The following is a 24365-nucleotide window of genomic DNA, read 5'->3' on the forward strand; positions in this document are numbered from 1 at the left end:
CTGAAAAGTAAAACACTAGCCCTCGCGTTATGGAAATAAAACAGTGTTGTGACTCTGATCCGGGCTCTCGTGGCAGTGTTTGGTGGTCTGAGGAACCCACTGGATGGCAACCTCCACAATTTGTCATTATCACTTTGGTCTCCAAGTAGAACATTTGTAATAGTGTCAATGTTTGGATCATCCCTTAAAAGGAGGCGATACATATCAGCAAGAATGCTTCTTTCCTAGCATCACATCAGCAAACAGTCAGCATCAGATACAGTAATACAGAAGTGATGTGTAAGTCTAAGGGGCAGTGTCATCCAAGGCTGCCGGGCAAATATAGCTTACGGCTGCTTTGGGCTTTGGACTGAGTGCTGCTTTGCTATGGTCACCTTGGCTCCATCATGCCCTCCTTTTCCTCAATGGGATTGAAGAGGCACCGTCCTACACTCTCATGCCACTTGTTTCTGTTGCTTACAGGAATAATCCATGTCAGGTCTATTAATCGCTACAGCTATTTAAAGCTGGTCTAATGCGGCCTTTTTAAATCTTCCACAGGAAAGGACTGACGGTACAGCAAGACAAAACTATCACACTAATAAACATTGCCAAGAACACATTTTTTAACAATTAGCCTATAAAATAAAGGGAGCTCTTGTATGTCAGATAGTGTGAGTGAATGTGAGCATCTCTCTTTCCCCCTATCTACATTTACAAAATTAAAGTAATCTATGACATGCTCATAACATGCAACTCAATATATGTCAAGCCTTATTTTGCTATCATTTTGATGATTATGGCTTACGGTTTATGAAAACTTCTAATTGAAAATCTCAGAACATTTTGAGTTTTCAAAAACTGTAAGCCCTGATCATCAAAGTTAAATCAAATAGTCTTGACACATCTCACTAGTGATGAGAGGATTGATACTGAAATATCGATACCGTCGATGCCAGGTATATTGATTCGCAAATCAAAATAATACTTTTATACTTTAGTTATTTGGGATAACAGGAACAGTGTAAAAAAAAGTAACTACACTTGTGGATGAGGCAATGTGTAAATCGTAATTTATTCTAATATTTTTTGGTTGGTTGGTTAAAGTTTATTTTGGACATGAATGCAGTTTCAACATGATACACCACATGTTTTCCATTTCTCTTTACAACATGCTCGAAAAGGAGTAGGAAGAAGCAGAGCTTATTTAATCCTACCCATGTTCTACTTCATAGCAGTTTCTTACACATATACAGTATGTTCACTTCCTGTTTTTAATTTGTAGCACAGTTATATCAATGTTTTTAAATACAACGGTTCTTTTCATAAAAAGTTAAGTTAGTTACGATTCACATAAGGAGATTAATCTATATTTTATTTTCAAAAAATATCATTGTTCTTTTTCCTTATACATTGTAAACACATTGTGTTTGAACAACCTCTTAAAACTGCATCAAGTTAGTAAATGTTTTTACTTATTTTTTTAATCCATTTGTGACAGAGTGGAGAGCTTGGTACTCATCGCTCGTCTCAACAAGTCTAATTCACGTCATTATGTTATTGGTTTGCTAGCATTTATAGGAGTACTGGTCCTGGGTTCGATCCTGGGTTCTGTGTGGAGTTTGCATGTTCTCCCCATGAGTGCGTGGGTTCCCTCCGGGTACTCTGGCTTCCTCCCACCTCCAAAGACATGCACCTGGTGGTAGGTTTATTGGCAACACTAAATGGTCCCTAGTGTGTGAATGTGAGTGTGAATGTTGTCGGTCTATCTGTGTTTGCCCTGCGATGAGGTGGCGACTTGTCTAGGGTGTACCCCGCCTTCTGCCCGATTGTAGCTGAGATAGGCTCAAGCACCCCCCGCGACCCCGAAAGGGATAAGCGGAAGGAAATGGATGGATGGTTTAATTTTGTATCAGTTAGATGTATTAAGGTAACTGTTGCAAGATATGTGGTGGCAGCTCATCTTCAAAAATGTTTGAGGCGGAACCGCCAGGTATTTCCTGGTTTTGTGAGGTTGATGATGTCATCACAGACAACATCAGATCATTCCAAATGAGTAGTTTATTTTCTATTTAGTTAATCTTAGGTTTGGTTCAGAGAGATATGAGGGTTAGATAGAATTAGTATCTTTGGGTTACTTTATTTTAACACTATGACGACACGCTATTGTAGGCTAACTGTTTAACGTGTAGAAATTAGGGATGTCCGATAATGGCTTTTTGCCGATATCCGATATTCCGATATTGACCAAACCCTTAATTACCATACCGATATCAACCGATATCGATATCAACCGATACCGATATATACAGTCGTGGAATTAACACATTATTATGCCTAATTTGGACAACCAGGTATGGTGAAGATAAGGTCCTTTTTAAAAAATAAAATAAAATAAAATAAGATGAATAAATTAAAAACATTTTCTTGAATAAAAAAGAAAGTAAAACAATATAAAAACAATTACTTAGAAACTAGCAATTAATGAAAATGAGTAAAATTAACTGTTAAAGGTTAGTACTATTAGTGGACCAGCAGCACGCACAATCATGTGTGCTTACAGACTGTATCCCTGCAGACTGTATTGATATATATTGATATATAATGTAGGAACCAGAATATTAATAACAGAAAGAAACAACCCTTTTGTGTGAATGAGTGTAAATGGGGGAGGGAAGTTTTTTGGGTTGATGTACTAATTGTAAGTGTATCTTGTGTTTTTTATGTTGATTTAATAAAAAAATAAAAAAAATAAAAAAAATAAAAACGATACCGATAATAAAAAAAAACGATACCGATCATTTCCGATATTACATTTTAAAGCATTTATCGGCCGATAATATCGGCATGCCGATATTATCGGACATCTCTAGTAGAAATGTTAGATTGTGTTGGTAAGCAAACCTATGGGTAACAGTGGCGCATGGCAGGTAGTATGGGAAGCCGTATAAAAGAGCAGAAAGGTTATGTGTGTGGGCCATTTTGTTGTGAACAATTTAGATGTGACAAAACACATGCTTTCCTTTCTTGATTTGAGCATGCTTGTGTCAATAAATATGCCACACTTCCAACAAACTGAAAGTCCGCCTTCCTATCATTTGGGCCTCGGACGCCGCATTACAACACCATTCCATATTTCAAATCCACATACTGATAGGCTTAAGGTTTTAAGTGGTGTACTTGCATACAAATGTTTTAAATTGCCTTTTTCTCTGAGGTTATATTTTTCCTCTTTTGTTGAGAAGAAGTGTTGTACATTCTTGGGTAGCAGGTTATAGTTTGCTTTGTACATAAATGCACCAAGTCATTGAATGTCAGTAATTTGGATTCAATAAAGAAAGGGTTTGAATGTTCTCTATATAAAATAATATGTATCATTCTAACTGATCTTTCTTTTTTGTAACATGCTAACTGAATAAGTGTATTGCTGTAGTTATTTCCCAATATTTCTGCACAGTAACTTAGATATGGTAACATGAGCGAGCAGTAGAGAATATGGAGTGAATTTTCATTAGAGAAATATTTTTTGCCACTTATGCTTTTATATTTTTATATGAGATTTCCGGTTAATTTTTTCACCTGGAAATTTGATTTTATTTACTCTTTCAATGTCTACTCTGTCTATTTGTACGTGTGTTTGACTTTCTCTTCTACTGTTACTAATTAGCATTATTTTAGTTTTACTTAGATTCAAAGATAGTCTGTTTTTGTCAAACCATCTCTGTCATTAGTTCACCTCTTCTGTTATTATTTGTATTAGCTTCTGTGTGTTTTCCTCTGAAAAAAAGCAGTCGTGTCGTCGACAAATAATACTAACGTTAAGTCTAGAGATGTCCGATAATATCGGCCTGCCGATATTATCGGCCGATAAATGCTTTAAAATGTAATATCGGAAATTATCGGTATCGTTTTTTAAATTTTTTATTTTATTTTATTTTTTTTATTAAATCAACATAAAAAACCACAAGATACACTTACAATTAGTACACCAACCCAAAAAAAACTCCCTCCCCCATTTACACTCATTCACACAAAAGGGTTGTTTCTTTCTGTTATTAATATTCTGGTTCCTACATTATATATCAATATACTGTATATCGATACAGTCTGCAAGGGATACAGTCCGTAAACACACATGATTGTGCGTGCTGCTGGTCCACTAATAGTACTAACCTTTAACAGTTAATTTTACTCATTTTCATTAATTACTAGTTTCTATGTAACTGTTTTTATATTGTTTTACTTTCTTTTTTATTCAAGAAGATGTTTTTAAATTTATTTATCTTATTTATCTTCACCAAACCTAGTTGTCCAAATTAGGCATAATAATGTGTTAATTCCACGACTGTATATATCGGTATCGGTTGATATCGGTATCTGTAATTAAGAGTTGGACAATATCGGAATATCGGATATCGGCAAAAAACCATTATCGGACATCCCTAGTTAAGTCCTTTGTAACTTTACAAATGTGGTTGATATAAAGATTGAACAATTTTAGTCCCAGTATTGATGTCTGGGACTCAAGACTAGCCCTCTGATTCCATATTGTTCTAATTTATTAATTAAGATATTATGATGAATTATATCAAATGCTTTTGTTAGATCCATGAACACTGCTTCTGCACACTGTTTACCATCTACTGAACTGTTTTTTTCCCCTGTTATTTTGATAAATGCTATCAATGTTGAAATGTTAGCTCTGTATCCGAATTGGTTCTCTGTAGGTGTTCCAAATTTAATAATGAATGTGTCTAGGGATGTCCGATAATGGCTTTTTGCCGATATCCGATATTCCGATATTGTCCAACTCTTAATTACCGATACCGATATCAACCGATACCAATATATACAGTCGTGGAATTAACACATTTTTATGCCTAATTTGGACAACCAGGTATGGTGAAGATAAGGTCCTTTTAAAAAATAATAATAAAAGAAGATAAATGAATAAAAAACATGTTCTTGAATAAAAAAGAAAGTAAAACAATATAAAAACAGTTATATAGAAACTAGTAATTAATGAAAATGAGTAAAATGAACTGTTAAAGGTTAGTACTATTAGTGGACCAGCAGCACACACAATCATGTGTGCTTACGGACTGTATCCCTTGCAGACTGTATTGATATATATTGATATATAATGTAGGAACCAGAATATTAATAACAGAAAGAAACAACCGTTTTGTGTGAATGAGTGTGAATGAGTATAAATGGGGGAGGGAGGTTTTTTTGGTTGGTGCACTAATTGGAAGTGTATCTTGTGTTTTTTATGTTGATTTAATTAAAAAAACAACAAAAAACGATACCGATAATTAAAAAAACGATATCGATATTTTCCGATATTACATTTTAAAGCATTTATCGGCCGATATTATCTGACATCTCTAAATGTGTCCAATCTGTTGTTGAATAATTTTTATATGAATTTAGAATTTTGAAATTCATTTATTCTATCTTCTTAATGAATCTACTTATTTCCTTTTTTATGGTTTGAAACACAATTTTTGTGTAATTTGTGTGATTTTGTCCTCTTTTCCCCCCCCGTTGTATTAGCCTGGTTACATTTTTTTTCACGCCAATACCTCAATTTAAAGAGTTTGAAATAAATAACTTTGTCTTGTATTCTTTATGCTATGAGAGGTTATTTGAAATAGACAACTTAAACATTTTTTTAGTAGACCCATTAGGTATATTTACACAAAGTATATGATAAAAGTATTGGTATCAGATCGGTATCATTTGAAGGAAATTGCTGATATGAATTAACTTTTGCATGATATTCAACATTTGTGGGTTTCACCTGTATATCTCGTGTTGCGCCAAAGCTACTCATTTATTGTCTATATAATGCCACAAAAACTGAGTAACATTGATAAAAACTAGTCTCATCAGCAGCTTTTTTTCTTTTTTCTTCCACTGAATTTTCGACCCTTTGACTTTGATTGTATTATCATTGTAAATAAATATGTAATACAGTACAGTTTTAGTTTAAAGTGGTATATAAGGAACAGTCCTTAAAACTACTTCAAACACTGGAAAATAGCCAAAATAAAAAATATTTTTTTACAAAATTTGTTATTACATTAGACTTACGGTAAAAGTGGAGATATCAGCACAGTCAAATTGTTTTCATTCATTCGTTCATTCATTCCTTTATTAATTTTCTAAACCGCTTATCCTCATTACAGTCAAGGGTAAGCTGGAGCCTATATCAGCTGATTTCAGGCGAGAGACAATGTACAACCTCGACTGATCACCAGCCAAAAATATTATACATGTTATTTTTATTTATTTGTCATAAATCACTGTAATTTGCTTGGTGTCAACATGCTAATAGCATATGACGTGTAGCTATAGTTTATGTGTTTGTTAATTGTATTATTAATTTTTTTTAACTCACTCCTGTTACCTTCAGTCCTGTTACTCAAATAAGTAATCTTCTGCTTAGGAGCCAAGTCAAAAATAAAATAAGGTTGCCTGAGATGGGTGCACTTGGCACAAGGACATCCTAGGCCGCAGTTCCATGGTCGACTTTGTAGTTGTCTCATCGGATTTGCGGTCTCATGTTTTGGACACTCGGGTGAAGAGAGGGGCGGAGCTTTCTACCGATCACCATCTGGTGGTGAGTTGGCTGTGATGGTGGGGGAGGATACCGAACAGACCTGGCAGGCCCAAACGCATTGTGAGGATCTGCTGGGAACGCCGAGCAGAGTCTCCTGTCAGAGAGAGTTTCAATTCCCGCCTCCGGAAGAACTTTGAACATGTCACGAGGGAGGCGATAGACATTGCGTGGACGATGTTCCGTACATCTATTGTCGAGGTGGCCGATTGGAGCTGTGGCCGCAAGGTGGTTGGTGCCTGTCGTGGCGATAATCCAAGAACACGCTGGTGGACACCAGCGGTGAGGGATGCCGTCAAGCTGAAGAAAGAGTCCTATCGGGTTCTTTTGGCTCATAGGACTCCGGAGGCTGCAGACAGGTACCAACAGGCCAAGCGGTGTGCGACTTCAGCGGTCGCGGAGGCAAAAACTCGGACATGGGAGGAGTTCGAGGAAGCCATGGAAAACAACTTCCAGACGGCTTCGAAGCGATTCTGGACCACCATCCTCCGCCTCAGGAAAGGGAAGCAGTGCACTGTCCACCGTGTATGGTGGGGATGGTGTTCGGCTGACCTCGACTGCGGATGTTGTGGATCGGTGGAGGGAATACTTCGAAGACCTCCTCAATCCTACCAACACGTCTTCCTATGAGGAAGCAGTTCCTGGGGAATCTGTGGTGGGCTCTCCTATTTCTGGGGCTGAGGTTGCCGAGGTAGTTAAAAAGCTCCTCGGTGGCAAGGCCCCAGGGGTGGATGAGATCCGCCCGGAGTTCCTTAAAGGCCTACTGAAACCCACTACTACCGACCACGCGGTCTGATAGTTTATATATCAATGATGAAATCTTAACATTGCAACACATGCCAATACGGCCGGGTTAACTTATAAAGTGCAATTTTAAATTTCCCGCTAAACTTCCGGTTGAAAACGCCTTTGGATGATGACGTATGCGCGTGACGTAGCCAGTGAAACAGAAGTATCCGTCCCCCATTGAAGCCAATACAAAATAGCTCTGTTTTCATCTCATTATTCCACAGTATTCTGGACATCTGTGTTGGTGAATCTGTTGCAATTTGTTCATTGCATTATGGAGAAAGAAGCTGAACAAGCAAAGAAGAAAGTTGTCGGTGCGAAGCGGAGTATTTTGCGAGGGAAGTCAGCAACACAACACAGCCGGTGTTTCATTGTTTACATTCCCGAAAGATGCAGTCAAGATCGAAGAACTCGGACAACAGAGACTCTTACCAGGAGGACTTTGACTTCGATACACAGACGCCTGTAGAGAACTGGGACAACACAGACTCTTACCAGGATTACTTTGATTTGGATACACAGACGTGGTACCGTGAGTACGCAGCTGCGCTTCCAAACATTTGATCGCTTGCCCGTACGTGCGTGTCACGTACGTAAGTTTGGGTAAATATATAAGCTTTATGAACCTTGGGTTAGGTGAACGGTCCTTTGGGCTGAGTGATTGTGTGTGTTGTGCAGGTGTTTCAATTGTATTGGCGGGTTATATGGACGGGAGCTAGGAGCTAGGAGCTAGCATAACAAACACCTAGGTGTTTGTTATGCGGGATTAATTTGTGGCATATTAAATATAAGCCTGGTTGTGTTGTGGCTAATAGAGTATATATATGTCTTGTGTTTATTTACTGTTGTAGTCATTCACAGCTGAATATCAGGTCCCACCCGCCTCTCACAGCATCTTCCCTATCTGAATCGCTTCCACTCCCCACTAGTCCTTCACTTGCACTTTCCTCATCCACAAATCTTTCATCCTCGCTCAAATTAATGGGGAAATCGTCGCTTTCTCGGTCCGAATCGCTCTCACTTCTGGCCGCCATCACTGTAAACAATAGGGAACTTTGCGGAAATGTTCAACTGACTACGTCACGCTACTTCCGGTAGGGGCAAGGCTTTTTTTTTGTCAGATACCAAAAGTTGTGATCTTTATCGTCGTTGTTCTCTACTAAATCCTTTCAGCAAAAATATGGCAATATCGCGAAATGATCAAGTATGACACATAGAATAGATCTGCTATCCCCGTTTAAATAAACAAAATTCATTTCAGTAGGCCTCTAAGGCTCTGGATGCTGTGGGGCTGTCTTGGTTGACAAGACTCTGTAACATTGCGTGGACATCGGGGGCGGTATCTCTGGATTGGCAGACCGGGGTAGTGGTTCCTCTCTTTAAGAAGGAAAACCGGAGGGTGTGTTCCAACTATCGTGGGATCACACTCCTCAGCCTTCCCGGTAAGGTCTATTCAGGTGTACTGGAGAGGAGGCTACTCCGAATAGTCGAACCTCGGATTCAGGAGGAACAGTGTGGTTTTCGTCCTGGTCGTGGAACTGTGGACCAGCTCTATACTCTCGGCAGGGTCCTTAAGGGTACATGGGAGTTTACCCAACCAGTCTACATGTGCTTTGTGGACTTGGAGAAGGCATTCGACCGTGTGCTCAGAGAGTATGGGGTAACGGACTGTCTGATTGTGGCGTTTCCAGTGAGGGTTGGACTCCGCCAAGGCTGCCCTTTGTCACCGATTCTGTTCATAACTTTTATGGACAGAATTTCTAGGCGCAGTCAGGGCGTTGAGAGTATCTGGTTTGGTGGCTGCAGGATTAGGTCTCTGCTTTTTGCAGATGATGTGGTCCTGATGGCTTCATCTGGCCAAGATCATCAGCTCTCACTGGATTGGTGCGGCGTCTTCAGTAATGCGGACGCTGTATCGATCCGTTGTGGTGAAGAAGGAGCTGAGCCGGAAGGCAAAGCTCTCAATTTACCGGTCGATCTACGTTCCCATCCTCACCTATAGTCATGAGCTTCGGGTTATGACCGAAAGGACAAGATCACGGGTACAAGCGGCCGAAATGAGCTTCCGCCGCCGGGTGGCGGGGCTCTCCTTTATAGATAGGGTGAGAAGCTCTGTCATCTGGGAGCAGCTCAAAGTAAAGCCGCTGCTCCTCCACATTGAGAGGAGCCAGATGAGGTGGTTCGGGCATCTGGTCAGGATGCCACCCGAACGCCTCCCTAGGGAGGTGTTTCGGGCACGTCCGACCGGTAGGAGGCCACTGGGAAGACCCAGGACACCTTGGGAAGACTATCTCTCCCGGCTGGCCTGGGAACGCCTCGGGATCCCCCGGGAGGAGCTGGACGAAGTGGCTGGGGAGAGGGAAGTCTGGGCTTCCCTGCTTTGGCTGCTGCCCCCGCGACCCGACCTCGGATAAGCGGAAGAAGATTGATGGATGCCTGAGATGGGTCAATACACATTTTGACCAGTACAATATGTGTATTATCGGATTTGGATTTGAAAAAGAAATGTAAGATTGTGTTGTGAGAATTTTTGACAACTGTATTTTCCAGACTATAGGGCGCATCGGATTATAAAGCGCACTGCCGATGAGTGGGTCTATTTTTAACAAAAAGCGCACCGGATTATAAGGCGCATTAATCGGGGCATATATATATTTGTTTTTCTACATTTAAAACGTTTCTTTGCGGTCTCCATAACATGTAATGGTGGTTCTTTGGTAGAAATGTTGCACAGACGATGTTTTACAGACCATCTTCTAGTCGCTTTCTGACCTTTGCTTCAGGATGCATCGTTTTGTGGGTGGTCTTATTTACGTGCCTCCACTTCCACAGCGTCTTCTCCCCGTCATCTTTGTTGTAACGGTGTGGCGTGCAGGGACTGGGGTCGAAGAAGTGTGAAAAGATGGAGTTAACGGTTTTAATGACATTCAGACTTTACTTAAATCAATAACAAAGCAGCAACTCCTCATCTGTGGCTCACTAGTGCAAAAACAACAATGTGTCCCATGAAAAACCGTCTGACCGCAACTCTGTAATAACTAAAGTTCTGTGGGTGAATTATGTAAACCCACAACACCGGTAGTTTTTAGTGCTTCCATAGCGAGTCTACTGATGCTACTTTATATTAGAAATGTCAACACCGTAAGATGAATGCCCCATAACAAGAGGATAGAGAAAAATAAGAAGCTAATAGGTGCCATTTTGCGGTCCCTATACACACACCATAATAATACCTGTATGTTGAATCATAGCCCGTCTGACTACAGTAGCCGTACTGCTCCAACAATCAATCAAGCGGTGCGGCTTCTTAGCTTATCAAAGTCATACTAAAACATTTTGACAGATTTTTGAGCGCCGTGTATAATGTTCTATATTCTCAATGGAACATTTAAAGTTTTGGTTTTGTTCACTGGCGTCATCTTGCAGTCTACATCGATCTCTTTTGGGTGACTGCCATCTACTGGTCACACTTATCATTACACCATGTACCAAATAAAATAGCTTCGAGGTCAGTAAGCACAACCAGAATTATTCCGTACATTAGGCGCACCGGGTTATAAGGCGCACTGTCGATTTTTGAGAAAGTGAAAGGATTTTAAGTGCGCCTTTAAGTCTGAAAAATACGGTACTTGTCTTTTGTCTGAAGAATTATCTGTCTAAAACACAGGTTTTGGCAAACTGAAAGGTATCCATCCATAAGGTTACATAAAAGCGGAGTGAGGTAGCCTGAAGCTCTGGTGACAAAACAAGAAAAAACACACACCGACATGGACACACTATCCATTAAAAGCACATAAACTCCATTGTATTAAGTGCATGGACTCTCGAGTCCATGCACCAGCAACAGGACATTTGATAGATTACTTCATCCTACAGATAACAGAGAACTGCAGACTAACGCCAACAACTTCACTTTCATTTGTTTGCACTATTCTAGTAAATACTGTCCAGAGTGGACAGAACCTTTTGCACCCTGAACATGATAAGCAATAGGTAATGAAAACAAAACACATTGATCTATTCCCTACATTGGATTTTGCAGTTGTACGGCAAGAACCTCGCAACCTCAGCACTTATTAGACCTAATGTATATTGCTGCACAGTCTGTCCGCAGTTCAGATAAGATTTCTCTTGGCACAGTAGAGGACGACCTTTCTGCAAATGGGGGCAGTGTGGACGGTGTTTCGTCGTTCAGTTTGATTTACAACAAAGGTAATTTGACTTAGTAAATACCACAAGAACAAAAAGATCTCCCTAGCCTGCTCGTGTATCTGTCTCAGTTACTGTATGTGCTTTGTTCAACTGACTTTAGCTACCAATAATGAGGGTGTTGAAAAATAAAGTCAACACCCTGGGTCTGTACGGATGGACGCTGTACTGTTTGTTTTTAAGCTATAGTGCTTGACGCCGCTAAGATTTATCGTGCTCTTACTTTGTTATTTAGAACTAACAAGATTCTGTTTGGCCAACATCCCAGCTTTTAACACCCAACAAGGCAAAGTAATTTTCTTTTAGCAGGACTGACAAAATGCACTTATGCCCACATCGTTTGTTTTTACCACAAAACAATGTAGTCTTTACAAAGTGGACACCTGGTATGGAGAACTTAACTTGTTCTTCACAAGTTATTGCTTTAATCTTAGGTAAAACGGGGATATCCCTTTAAACGTGCCATGTTTATAATCATATCAACCCCTTTTGCTGACACTTTTCATTTTAAAGAGGCTGGTTCTGCAAAAAGCCACAGTAAGACAAAGAAAAACACGACCAATTATATTCCTTTGACTGTATTGTAATGCATGAAAACAGATGTTCTGCGTGAATTTGGAACACTGTTGTTCCTAGTTGAGTTTGAAATTGTATGACCTCAAGTGCATTCAAATTTCGAGATTTCACCTAACAGATGTTCCTAAAAGTCAGAACTAGGTTCATCTTGTCAAAGAGCTTACCAAGTACAAAAATTGTATTTTTGTAGTACAAAACAGCAAAATATTAAAGATGTGATTCAGGTGCTACCGTGTGGAACTAAAAAGCATATCTGACACTGAAGCTTTTGTTATTGCACATAGAGTTACACAAAGGAGGTGTCAAACTCAGGAACGGTGCTATAGCCCTGTCAGAAATCTGTTTATTCCAGTTAAGACTCCCCCAGAATTTCAGGGCCCCATTATGCAAAACCAACTTTTTTTTTAACGTATTGGTACCTGCTGTTGTGTATTTGGGATCTGCATAAGTGTCAACATTTTTAAATCAAACCGTGGGGGAATTGCGGAGATATTTATGAAAACAATATTTTCTTCATACAGTAGTTCTTCGTTCCTATAAATGGAGCCTCGTAAATAAGACGGCCATAAAACGGGACAGCTTGGTGGCAGGCAATGGTCTCTGCCGGTCTATCTTTGCTATGCCTATCACCAGGCTGAGCCCATCTTTCTGTGGCCAATCACACACCGGGTCCATTTTTCGAAAAGCCTATCAAAAGACCTTCTCGGTCCTCCTGTCTTCTTCTAAGGGGTTTTAGCTGCAAGCCCAAGTCCACGTAAAACTGCTTCTAGGTAAAATTGTTGTAAGCCCCGCCCAAAGGCATTCACCTTTCATGTCAAATTACTGCCACTAGTTGAAATAGTAAAAAAATAAAAGTGACTATGAAAAGGAAAAGTTGAAAATGAAAACCTGTGAAACACAAAAAAATGTGTAAAGTTGGCATTGAAAAATGTCATGATACAAAAAAAATATCTACCAAAAATATTGGATTTTTTTTTAAACGTTTGTATGCATTTGTTTAACTTTAATTCAACATGTTACAATGCCAAAATCTGTTTCAGTGCCAGTGTAACAGGGGCCAGCCGGAGTGGCTACGCCAGATGTATGTTGGTAAAACACTCCCTGATAGCTTTAAATAGTGTGCTGGCCGCTGGGTTAGCAGCTTGGGCTTTTAGCCTAGTGGCTAGCACATGTCTCTTCTCAATCAGAGGGCTGTGAGTTTGCATCCCGCATTGCATCCGGAATGGTGACAGTATGGGAAGATCACAAACACAACGCAGGGACCGCAACACCAATACAACTTTTCTACAAAGCCATTGGCAGTGTTTTGGCTCCATGTCACTTTTGCACGTAAAACATTTGTACCATTGTTGCTTGTGTTAGGCTTGACTAGTGTGTTCTATTTTGAGCAAATAGGTGAAACTTATTTTATATCGAACATGCTTTTGCGGTGTATTATAACTGATTTTATTGAAAAAATTAGAACTTAAGTCATGAAAATCGATTATTTTCTTAGCCCCCACATGAATCGATCAAGCCCCCACTTAGCACCAGGAGAGAAAAAATCCTGGAGCAATTCCTGGTCACTCTTGGTTCATCTGGTCAGGGGTTTACAATTAAAGTCATCCATTTTTAACCAGCATAAAGCAGCAAAACATTGATTGCTCAATAATTGTATTCTACTGTACAAAACTGGAAAGCTTTTGAAACCCTAGTGCTTTTATTATTTCATGTAGGAGCTCCCAGATGTGGGACCAATTCATTGTTTTGCAAGTCACAAGTAAGTCTCAAGTCTTTGCCCTCAAGTCTTGAGTCAAGTCCCGAGTCAAGACAGGCAAGTCCCGAGTCAAGTCCAAAGTCAAGACTGGAAAGTCTCAAGTCAAGTCCCAAGTCCTGCCTTTAGAGTTTCGAGTCCTTTCAAGTCCTTTTAACCACAGACTAATATATTTACACAGATTGTGTATGCTTTTAAAACGCTGTATTTATTTTTTAAAACAAGTGCATTTGAAATTGCAGAAAAAAAAATATTGCTGACATTGCACTTCATAATAGCACTATCAACCAGTCATTTTAAACATTTAACTCATTCCTTTACAAAATAAACACATTTGAAAAAACAAGTGCAACTGTACTTATTTGCACAAAAGTGTTAACATTGTATTTCCATGGCATATTGCATAGTAACTACTGTAGTTCCACAGCAGTTTCTATCCTGTTCTTACCTTATCTCATTGATCTCATCTCATACTGTAAGTGTGTTTATGTGTGCGTACACATGAAAAACATAACAAATACATGAACATAACAATGAACAGAGTTGTACTTTTTAGATGTCAGGGCCCTATGCAATATGTACAATCAATCAATGTTTATTTATATAGCCCTAAATCACAAGTGTCTCAAAGGGCTGTACAAGCCACAACGACATCCTCGGTACAGAGCCCACATACGGGCAAGGAAAACTCACCCCAGTGGGACGTCAATGTGAATGACTATGAGAAACCTTGGAGATGACCGCATATGTGGGTAACCCCCCCCCCCCCCCCCCCCTCTAGGGGAGACCGAAAGCAATGGATGTCGAGTGGGTCTGACATAATATTGTGAAATTCCAACACATCAGCGAAAGTCCAGTCCATAGTGGGGCCAGCAGGAACCATCCCGAGCGGAGACGGGTCAGCAGCGTAGAGATGTCCCCATCCGATGGCCAGGCTAGCGGTCCACCCCGGGTTGGGAGCAGAGTAGAAAAGAAAAGAAAAGAAACGGCAGATCAACTGGTCTAAAAAGGGAGTCTATTTAAAGGCTAGAGTATACAAATTAGTTTTAAGATGAGACTTAAATGCTTCTACTGAGGTAGCATCTCTAACTTTTACCGGGAGGGCATTCCATAGTATTGGAGCCCGAATAGAAAACGCTCTATAGCCCGCAGACTTTTTTTGGGCTCTGGGAATCACTAATAAGCCGGAGTTCTTTGAACGCAGATTTCTTGCCGGGACATATGGTAAAATACAATCGGCAAGATAGGCAGGAGCTTGACCGTGTAGTATTTTATACGTAAGTAGTAAAACCTTAATGTCGCATCTTAAGTGCACAGGAAGCCAGTGCAAGTGAGCCAGTATAGGCGTAATATGATCAAACTTTCTTGTTTTTGTCAAAAGTCTAGCAGCCGCATTTTGTACCATCTGTAATCTTTTAATGCTAGACATAGGGAGGCCGAAAATAAAACGTTACAGTAATCGAGACGAGATGTAACGAACGCATGGATAATGATCTCAGCATCGCTTGTGGACAAAATGGAACGAATTTTAGCGATATTACGGAGATGAAAGAAGGCCGTTTTAGTAACACTCTTAATGTGTGACTCAAACGAGAGAGTTGGGTCGAAGATAATACCCAGATTCTTTACCGAGTCACCTTGTTTAATTGTTTGCTTGTCAAATGTTAAGGTGGTATTATTAAATAGATGTCGGTGTTGAGCAGGACCGATAATCAGCATTTCCGTTTTCTTAACGTTGAGTTGCAAAAAGTTAGCAGACATCCATTGTTTAATTTCATTAAGACACGCCTCCAGCTGACTACAATCCGGCGTGTTGGTCAGCTTTAGGGGCATGTAGAGTTGAGTGTCATCAGCATAACAGTGAAAGCTAATACCGTATTTGCGTATGATGTCACCTAGCGGCAGCATGTAAATACTAAAGAGTGCAGGGCCAAGAACCGAACCCTGGGGAACTCCGCACGTTACCTTAACATAGTCCGAGGTCACATTGTTATGGGAGACACACTGCATCCTGTCAGTAAGATAAGAGTTAAACCAAGACAAGGCTAAGTCTGACATCCCAATACGCGTTTTGATACGCTCTAATAAAATATTATGATCAACAGTATCGAAAGCGGCGCTAAGATCAAGAAGCAGCAACATAGATGACGCATCAGAATCCATCGTTAGCAATAGATCATTAGTCATTTTTGCGAGGGCTGTCTCCGTAGAGTGATTTGCCCTGAAACCGGATTGAAAAGGTTCACAGAGATTGTTAGACGCTAAGTGTTCATTTAGCTGCTGTGCGACAATTTTTTCGAGGATTTTCGAGATAAACGGAAGGTGGGACACCGGCCGGTAGTTTACCATGAGGTCAGGATCGAGGTTAGGTCTTTTGAGTAGAGGATGAATAACCGCTTTTTTGAATGCTAGGGGAACAGTGCCAGAGGAAAGTGATACGTTTATAATATTTAACACTGATGGACCTAATAATACAAAAAGCTCCTTGATAAGTTTCCCAGGAATTGGGTCAAGTAAACATGTTGTTTGTTTTGTCCCATTTACACATTTTAACAATTCCTCCAATGTTATTTCATCAAAGAGAGAGAAACTATTTTGGAAGGCGGTATCCGTCGCATACACAGTCGTATCTGTTAATAGAACCCAGTTGTAGCTGAGATGCATTGTCTTTAATCTCTTTTCTAATGACTTCAATTTTCTTATTAAAGAAATTCATAAAGTCATCTGCTGAGTGGGTGGAGCTACTGGGAGGAGTCCCTTGTTGGGTTAGCGATGCTACTGTACTAAACAAAAATTTAGGATCATTTTTGTTGAGGTGGATGAGATTTGAGTAATATTTAGCTTTAGCTGAGGTAAGCATGTTATTAAACTATCACACCATGCTTGATGGAAAACCTCAAGTTTAGTCGCACGCCATTTGCGTTCCAGCTTTCTACATGATAATTTCTGGGCTTTAGTTTCTTCTGTAAACCATACACATATTCTTAATATAGTATACATTTTAACTGACCATTATTTGACTACGTTTGTCTTTTTGTAGGTGGCTAAAATACGCGGTGCTGCTGACCGCCGTCTAACGTTACGTTACTGTGTGTGATACATTGACTAACGTAACGTTAAGTGTAGGTACCTCATGCAACCCTGCTTAAAAAAAATCACTTGACAAAAAGTATGAATAAGGTAGCGAACTGCAGTGGACGCAACAGATTGCCGTGTTTGCAATGACGTTATAACCATAGACATCTTATAAGTAGACGCAGCATTGGCTGCTGTGACGCGAGCAATTTGGCCCCCATCTTGAAGTGGTGATGAGAAGACGGCGAGCAGCCTAAACTGACAGTTCACAGGTAGAAAACAAAGATGCCGGGTTGGTGTTCAGCATTTTCCTGCTCAAATGAGCGGACTGTTGAAAATAGGAATCGGGGGATTACTTTTCACAAGTAAGATTTAACATTAACGTACTATTGGTTGTATTTTGTGAAAAGAATATTACCACAGAGTTGAGAAGGAGCAAAGATCTTCAATATTTGTATGTGAAAATCACAAAGAAATCTTCTGGGGGAGGATGACCCCCCTACAGGGGTTTGGTTTACAAACTTTCAGCCCCACCTAAAAAAAAATTCACCAGCCGCCACTGATTATGATGTGTTCTCATTTTAGGCAAAGTATAAGACAATACTTTCTTAACAGTATAATTGTAACCAGGAATAAGTCTTCAAGTAACAATATTCAAATACTAACATTGTTGGGTAAAACAGAATTTGGTTTTATTCTGAATGCAGTGAAACAAATTGGTGGTTTTAGCTGATATAAAGACTTTCAGGTGTTTATATATGTTTATGTTAAAGTATTTGACAGACGCTTTTATCCAAAGCGACATACATAAAAAATGCATATAAAACAATCACTGTAAACATTATCATTTAAGGGAAGAATGTAATACAAAATATCAATACAAAGTGTCAAGACAGAATAAACACTCTGCTGCTGCAGCAACAGAGATACAGTCTATAGGTCCCTAAGATATATATATATCTAATGTATTCATACATTGTTCATGTAGAATATACGCATGTTTATATAACCTAATCATATTGTTTCTTGAATTTAAAAATAGCTGACCGTTTTTTCCCCCTTCTCTGGGATTATATTCCCAGTTTTGATCTCTGACTCTTAGTCACTTATAGCATATAAGAATATTCTATTACGGTTAAGCAAACTATGAATAATAAAACACGCCAATACATGTGTCCTTTATCATAGCTACCTACACGTATGACAAAAAAGCGTGTGAAAATCAGTGGTATTCAGTGAGGTAAAATTAATTAAATGTGCTGACAGTTCATTACTCCTGCCAAATGGATTGCACTGAGTGGAGCGGATCACCACTCCAAGATGGCGCCCCCGCGTCTTGTCAGCGGCAGTAGGCAGTAGCGCTTGATGCTGCGTTTCCTTATAAGATGTCTATAGTTATAACGTTAGCAGTGAGTTTACAGCCTCACTGATTTAACTACACAGCAAAAAAAAGTTACGTTACTTAGCCAATAAACGTTAGCTTACATTCAAAATTTACCGTTCTGTTTGCAACTTCAAATGTCGAACGAAGTTGGAAGTTGTTGCAATTAATTTTTTGTTGACCAAGTCATAGTTTTAATACCCGAATTAAACTATCTTTGGCGTCATTTTTCCTCACTGGCGCGTTGTTTGAGAGCTATTCTTCGTTGGTTGTTCTGCAATTTGATTGGATGAATGCCGTGGGACAAAAACAACATGGATCTAATTTGATTGGCTATTGTACTGACAGATACACACGCTGACAGAGCGCACACTCCCTGACAGACACACACACGTACACTTTGGAAGATATGGAGCGCTCCCGAATAACTTTTTAATCTTTGGGTTTTGGGGAAAGTAGCAAGTCATGTCAAGTCAAAAGGCTCAAGTCCAAGTGAAGTCACAAGTCATTGATGTTAAAGTCCAAGTCGAGTTGCAAGTCTCTTTACATTTTGTCAAGTCGAGTCTAAAGTCATCAAATTCATGACTCGAGTCTGACTCGAGTCCAAGTCATGTGACTCGAGTCAACACCTCTGGGAGCTCCTGCCCAAAACACAGAACTCCTGCAGAGCCAGCCTGAGTAGGACTGGGGACAGTTGACCAGCAACTCAGCGAGTGGGGTATTTTGCTGGTCTCAAAGACTTTATTGAGGTACATATCAGTCAGTGCTGTTTGTTCCCCCTTTCTGGACTTGGGTTTATTTGCTAAGGAGTTCAGGTTCGTTTCAGTTGAGTTGTGTGTGTTTTTGTTTTGTGAAGACAACATGGAGTCTCTAGTCTCTTGAGTGTGTAATTTTTCTTTTCTGTTTTTTTTAAAAGAAAGACTGTTTGGCGCTGTGCTTGGACACAGCGGCCACTCTCTCCCTGAGCTTGGGAAATTTGCTCCAGAAATCGAGAGAAAGAAACGGTATCACGATTCTTCCTTATGTCTTGTATGCAATGTTCCCTCTAAGGTGCGCGCCTGTGCAATTGTGCACTGCTCAAGCGTCCTCTGTGCACGGCAAATCTATGCCACGCACAAAATCAAATAAAAAAATAAGCGCATAACAATTTTCGACACGACACGCACACGACAGAGAAAATGTTTTCGTCATCATTGTTCAAATATTGTAACGTCTGTCGAGACGCTTTGAGGACATGAATTCCATCAATCACTTTACTGAGCAAAACTCTTTATTGTCGGCCATAAACACATCACCAAAACATTAGTAAAAAAAATATCTAGAAAACTGGTCATTTTCTGCAGTACAAACCAGACCAAAAGCAACTTTGTTGTATCAACAGCAGCCGCTCGCTCTTTCTCACTTGCGCCAACACATGCACATGTGGCACTTAGCCAGTGATGCGTTTACAGCCACACAAAAAGTCGGACAACTCCAACACCACACATAAAGTGTAATTCCAGGTCGTTACACTATGATTTACCAATCAAATGTGTGCTTATTCTAGTGTCGTTTATTAGGAATCTTAATTTATAAATATTAATCATGAAATGCTGTTAGTATATTAATTACATACTAATAAAAATATATTTTTTACAAACAGGAAGTTGCAGGGATGTACACATGATCCCCTGCTTACATCTCATTGTGCAACATGTGAATGTTTTAATGGGAACTAAATGCCATGTCTGAAAGGGGTACAAATTATTTCCAAAGCAGGACCTCCACCCAGACAAACAATACAAGTACACAGTTCATGAAAAACAATATTTTTTGTTATTGTCATTGTAAGTGGGCCTAAACACTGACTGCTGTCATTTGATTATAATAATAAGAGAATGTTGTCTGTCTATCTGTGTTGGCCCTGCGATGAGGTGGGGACTTGTCCCGGGTGTACCCCGTCTTCCGCCCGAATGCAGCTGAGATAGGCTCCAGCACCCCCTGCTATCCCGAAAGGGACAAGCGGTTGAAAATGGATGGATGGATGGAGATTTAACGTGTTATTTAGTCAGGTTTGGGACAGGTGTGCTGCTGGTGTAGCCACAGTGTGCACGTCTGATGTTGCTCACATGGGCTCCACTGAATGCTCAGGGAGTTTTTGCGTTTGCTCACACACATGAAAAATTAGAGGGAACATTGCTTGTATGTATGAAGGAATTGACAATAAGGAATCTTTTGAGTCTTTGAAGAAGATCAAACTGTCTGTTCAGAAAAGACAAAATCTTTCTTCTCAGTGGTACAAATTAAATTGCCCATATTTTTAAACATAAAACAGTAAAAACAATTGATTGATCAATGTTTCCAATGTTACCTTTTGAAACACTGAAGCTTTCTTTATTTCATGCACGAGACTTACTTCTGTTTGTTCAGAGAAGTCAAACTTTGGCACCAAACAAATTTAAGAGTTTACAAACTAAATTGGCCATATTTTTACAGCATGAAGCAGCAAAACATTGATTGATCAATGGTTCCAATCCTCCGAAGTGCGACAGCAAAATCACAGAATTGGCCAATAAGAAAAGGAATCTACTAAAAAAACATGGATAGTTGCAGAAATTGATGTGACTGAAATGCTGTCATTGTAAGTAAAAGGAACATTTGTCTAGGAAAATCAAGTTTTTTGGGGACTTATGCACATCCTCAAAAAATGGAGCCCTACCAGTACTGCACCCTTCTCAGGCCAGCTCCCTGCCTGCCTTCGGGACTCTGTTACTCAGATCTCCAATCGGCCACCTCAAACACACGTGTGCGCTAAAACTACAAAACTCCTGTCTTACTCCAAAATACAGACCCAAATGTTACAAAATGACTTACTTCTACATGTCAGAAAATATGCTTTTATACATGTTTCAAGAATACTTGTCCAAAAGCCGTGTGAAACCGCTGCACTGCTGCTAATGCTAGCTAATTGGCTGTTGTTGCGGACGTGATCACTGATCCCAGGAATTATAGTGTCTTAAACAAGTTAATGATAACCTGACAGCGCTTACAATACGATAATTTGGCCACAAGTGTTGAAATGACTGATGCATGCTTCTGTGTGCTTTCTTTTACTTTAAAACATGAACTTAAAGGGGTTGTATTGTGATTATTTTTCTACATTTAAAACACTTCCTTGTGGCCTACATAACATGTAATAGTGCTGCTTTGGTCCAAATTGTGCATATATTTCCTTTTACAGACCATCTTTAAGTCGCATTCTGACCGCCTCTTCAGAATGTGCTGTTTTGTGGGCGGTCTTATTTACATGCAGGCCAAGCCCCTTTGGTCATCGTCTCCAGCCCGTCAGCCTTGTTGTAGTTTTTAGCGCTTTCATAGCGAGCCTACTGACAGATATAAATTAGAACTATACGCTACTTTTAATAACAAATGACAACAGCCGACTTATGGGGATCCCGAATACACAAAAACAGGTGCTAACGTTTAAGAAAATGTAGTTTTGCATAATAGGACCCCTTTTAAGCGCTTATTGGTACAGTAGGAAGGGAATGCATATGGCCCCATTTGTCACAGTTTACCTGCCACATGAAACGTGACAAATTGGTGGGGTTCTCATTAGCCGCCAGACAGCAGTAGTGTGTTGAATACCTTAAAATTAATTTTGTGGTAATTCCAACTTTGACCCCAGTGTCAGTTGCTATGTAGAGTGGCACTTTCCGTCATTTTCAGCAGACTGCATTGCAAAATGATTCCCCCAGCACCCTTTCCTCTCACACGGGATCGTCTCAGGAATAGAGCCATATGAATCCCTTTACTACTGTTATGTTACAACATTATCAGGCCTTGACTTGAAATGGCCAACGATGTATTGTATCAATACATATAAGGATGTGTGTATTTAATTACCAGACATTTTATTCACTGACACAAAAAGCACATACTCTACATTATTAAAATAATTTGTGATTTAAATGGGAAAAAAAGGAAAAAAAATCAAAAGGATTTCATAGGGCCCTCCAACTGGAAAGTATTTAAAACACCAAAGCATTCGTTATTTCATTATGCAGAAGGATGTTTCAAAATGTACAAGCGATTACACAACACTGTCTTGAACACACACACACACACACACGCACACGCACGCACGCACGCACTCACACACACACACACACACACACACACACACACACACACACACACACACACACACACACACACACACACACACACACACACACACACACACACACACACACACACACACACACACACACACATTATTTGACTACAAAATGAACTGCCCACACTGCGCACAAAAGAATAAAGCAGGAGTACATTGGATTATTGTCATCTGCACCCTCCTCTTCTACATTGATTTGAAAAGTTCCCATTCCAATTGACCCGACGCGCATTTTTAATATTGCAGTATTTATGCACACCGATCCTTTTGGGGCTGGCAAGGTTGGGTGCACGGGCAGTACAAAGTAAACCTCATCAATTGTGCACCTAAAGGGAGACCCAGTAAGTGTCAGGGATACTGCAGACATCCATCCATCCATCCATTTCCTACCGCTTGTCCCTTTCGGGGTCGCGGGGGGCGCTGGAGCCTATCTCAGTACTGCATACATTTTATACCGAAATGTAAAGTATGCAACAGCAGAGCATACCTCTGAATATCACCTTTAAATCCATTTTGCATTTCTCCCCATTCCAAACATATGGGGGGTGTTCTGGGGCGGTGCCACTAACCTTGGGGTAACACTGCAGGTAATGCTGGTGAGTAGCATGGAAATGCATTAATGGGCAGAGAGGTAGATTGGTAGGTGTTCATGCAATAAGATGAAACATTCTTGACACGAGATCAGCCTATCATAGCCACACCTCCACTGGCAGAACAAGCATCCATGTACACACACACACACACACACACACACACACACACACACACACACACACACACACACACACACACACACACACACACACACACACACACACACACACACACACACACACACACACACACACACACACACACACACACCAGCTGAGGCCCAAAGACCAACCGAGTAATTATGCATGTGTAACTGAATGCTCACCAGTCGAGCACGACGGACGCAGAGAAAGACACTGCATAGAGAGATGGATGAAGATGAGGAGAGGGGTGAAAAAAAGAGACAGAGGGGATGCCGTCACCTCCACCACCACCACCTCCCTCCCTACCATGCCTACTTTGCGCCTGCGGTCCCTGGATCGATTCCTCTTTTTGATCTTCTCCTCCTCCTTCTCCCTCTGCTCCTGGGCGGCGGCCTCAGCGAGGTCCTTGGTCTTGCGGAGCTGCTTGGCGGCTTGCGCCATGGTGTCGCTGCTGCTGCTGCTGCTGCTGCTACACTGCTGCTGCTGCTACTACTGTCGCCGTCGCTCCAACTCCACCAGTCCTTCCAACGACCGAGCCCGCCCCCCCTCCACCCCAACCCCCTGTCACTCACTACCTCTCTTCTGCATGCATCCAAGACATGTGTGTCCAAGTCTCTTCTTTTTTTTTGTCTCTATGTGCAGCTGACAGAGATGCTACAGTGGCCACAAGTCGCACGTCAGCCTCAGGCAGCAACAGAAGAAGATGCTACAGCTAGTGGTGCTGATGCTGACTCTCATCCAGTCAGCTCGCACTGCGCTGAATTGTCTGCCCTCCCCTCCTCCACTCTTGCCTCTTTCCTACCCCTCCCTCTGTCCTCGTTGCTCCCGGAGACTAGTCACGCCGTTTGAAAGTGTGGGGCTTCCTGCTGCAGATTTCCCCTTTTCTTTTGTTTTTCATCCATTATACACCCTATAGTCTTCTTCTGTGCCGCATCCTTTGCCATACCTACTGGTTTACGTCCTGGTACAATGGCTGAAGGCGCCATAGCTGCAAAATACCATCACATCATTTCTCTCTGACTGACTGTGGCTTTTCCATAGCACCCCTTTTTCCATGTTTTACAGTGAGTAAAACATGCTAAAAA

At 40.6% G+C, this 24365-nt stretch overlaps 1 protein-coding gene across 1 annotated transcript in view; it reads right to left on the reverse strand.

Annotated features, from left to right (window-relative positions):
• The window catches only part of ank1b (ankyrin 1, erythrocytic b), a 251906-nt gene extending 228013 nt beyond the window's left edge, over positions 1-23893 (reverse strand). The window contains exon 1 of the mRNA XM_062031115.1: positions 23596-23893. Within this exon, the coding sequence (XP_061887099.1) occupies positions 23596-23721 (126 nt within the window). The 5' untranslated portion in view covers positions 23722-23893. The remainder of the gene's footprint in view (positions 1-23595) is intronic.
• Positions 23894-24365: the final 472 nt, after the last annotated feature.

Source organism: Entelurus aequoreus, linkage group LG21, assembly GCF_033978785.1.
Source record: "Entelurus aequoreus isolate RoL-2023_Sb linkage group LG21, RoL_Eaeq_v1.1, whole genome shotgun sequence".
Lineage (NCBI taxonomy): Eukaryota > Metazoa > Chordata > Actinopteri > Syngnathiformes > Syngnathidae > Entelurus > Entelurus aequoreus.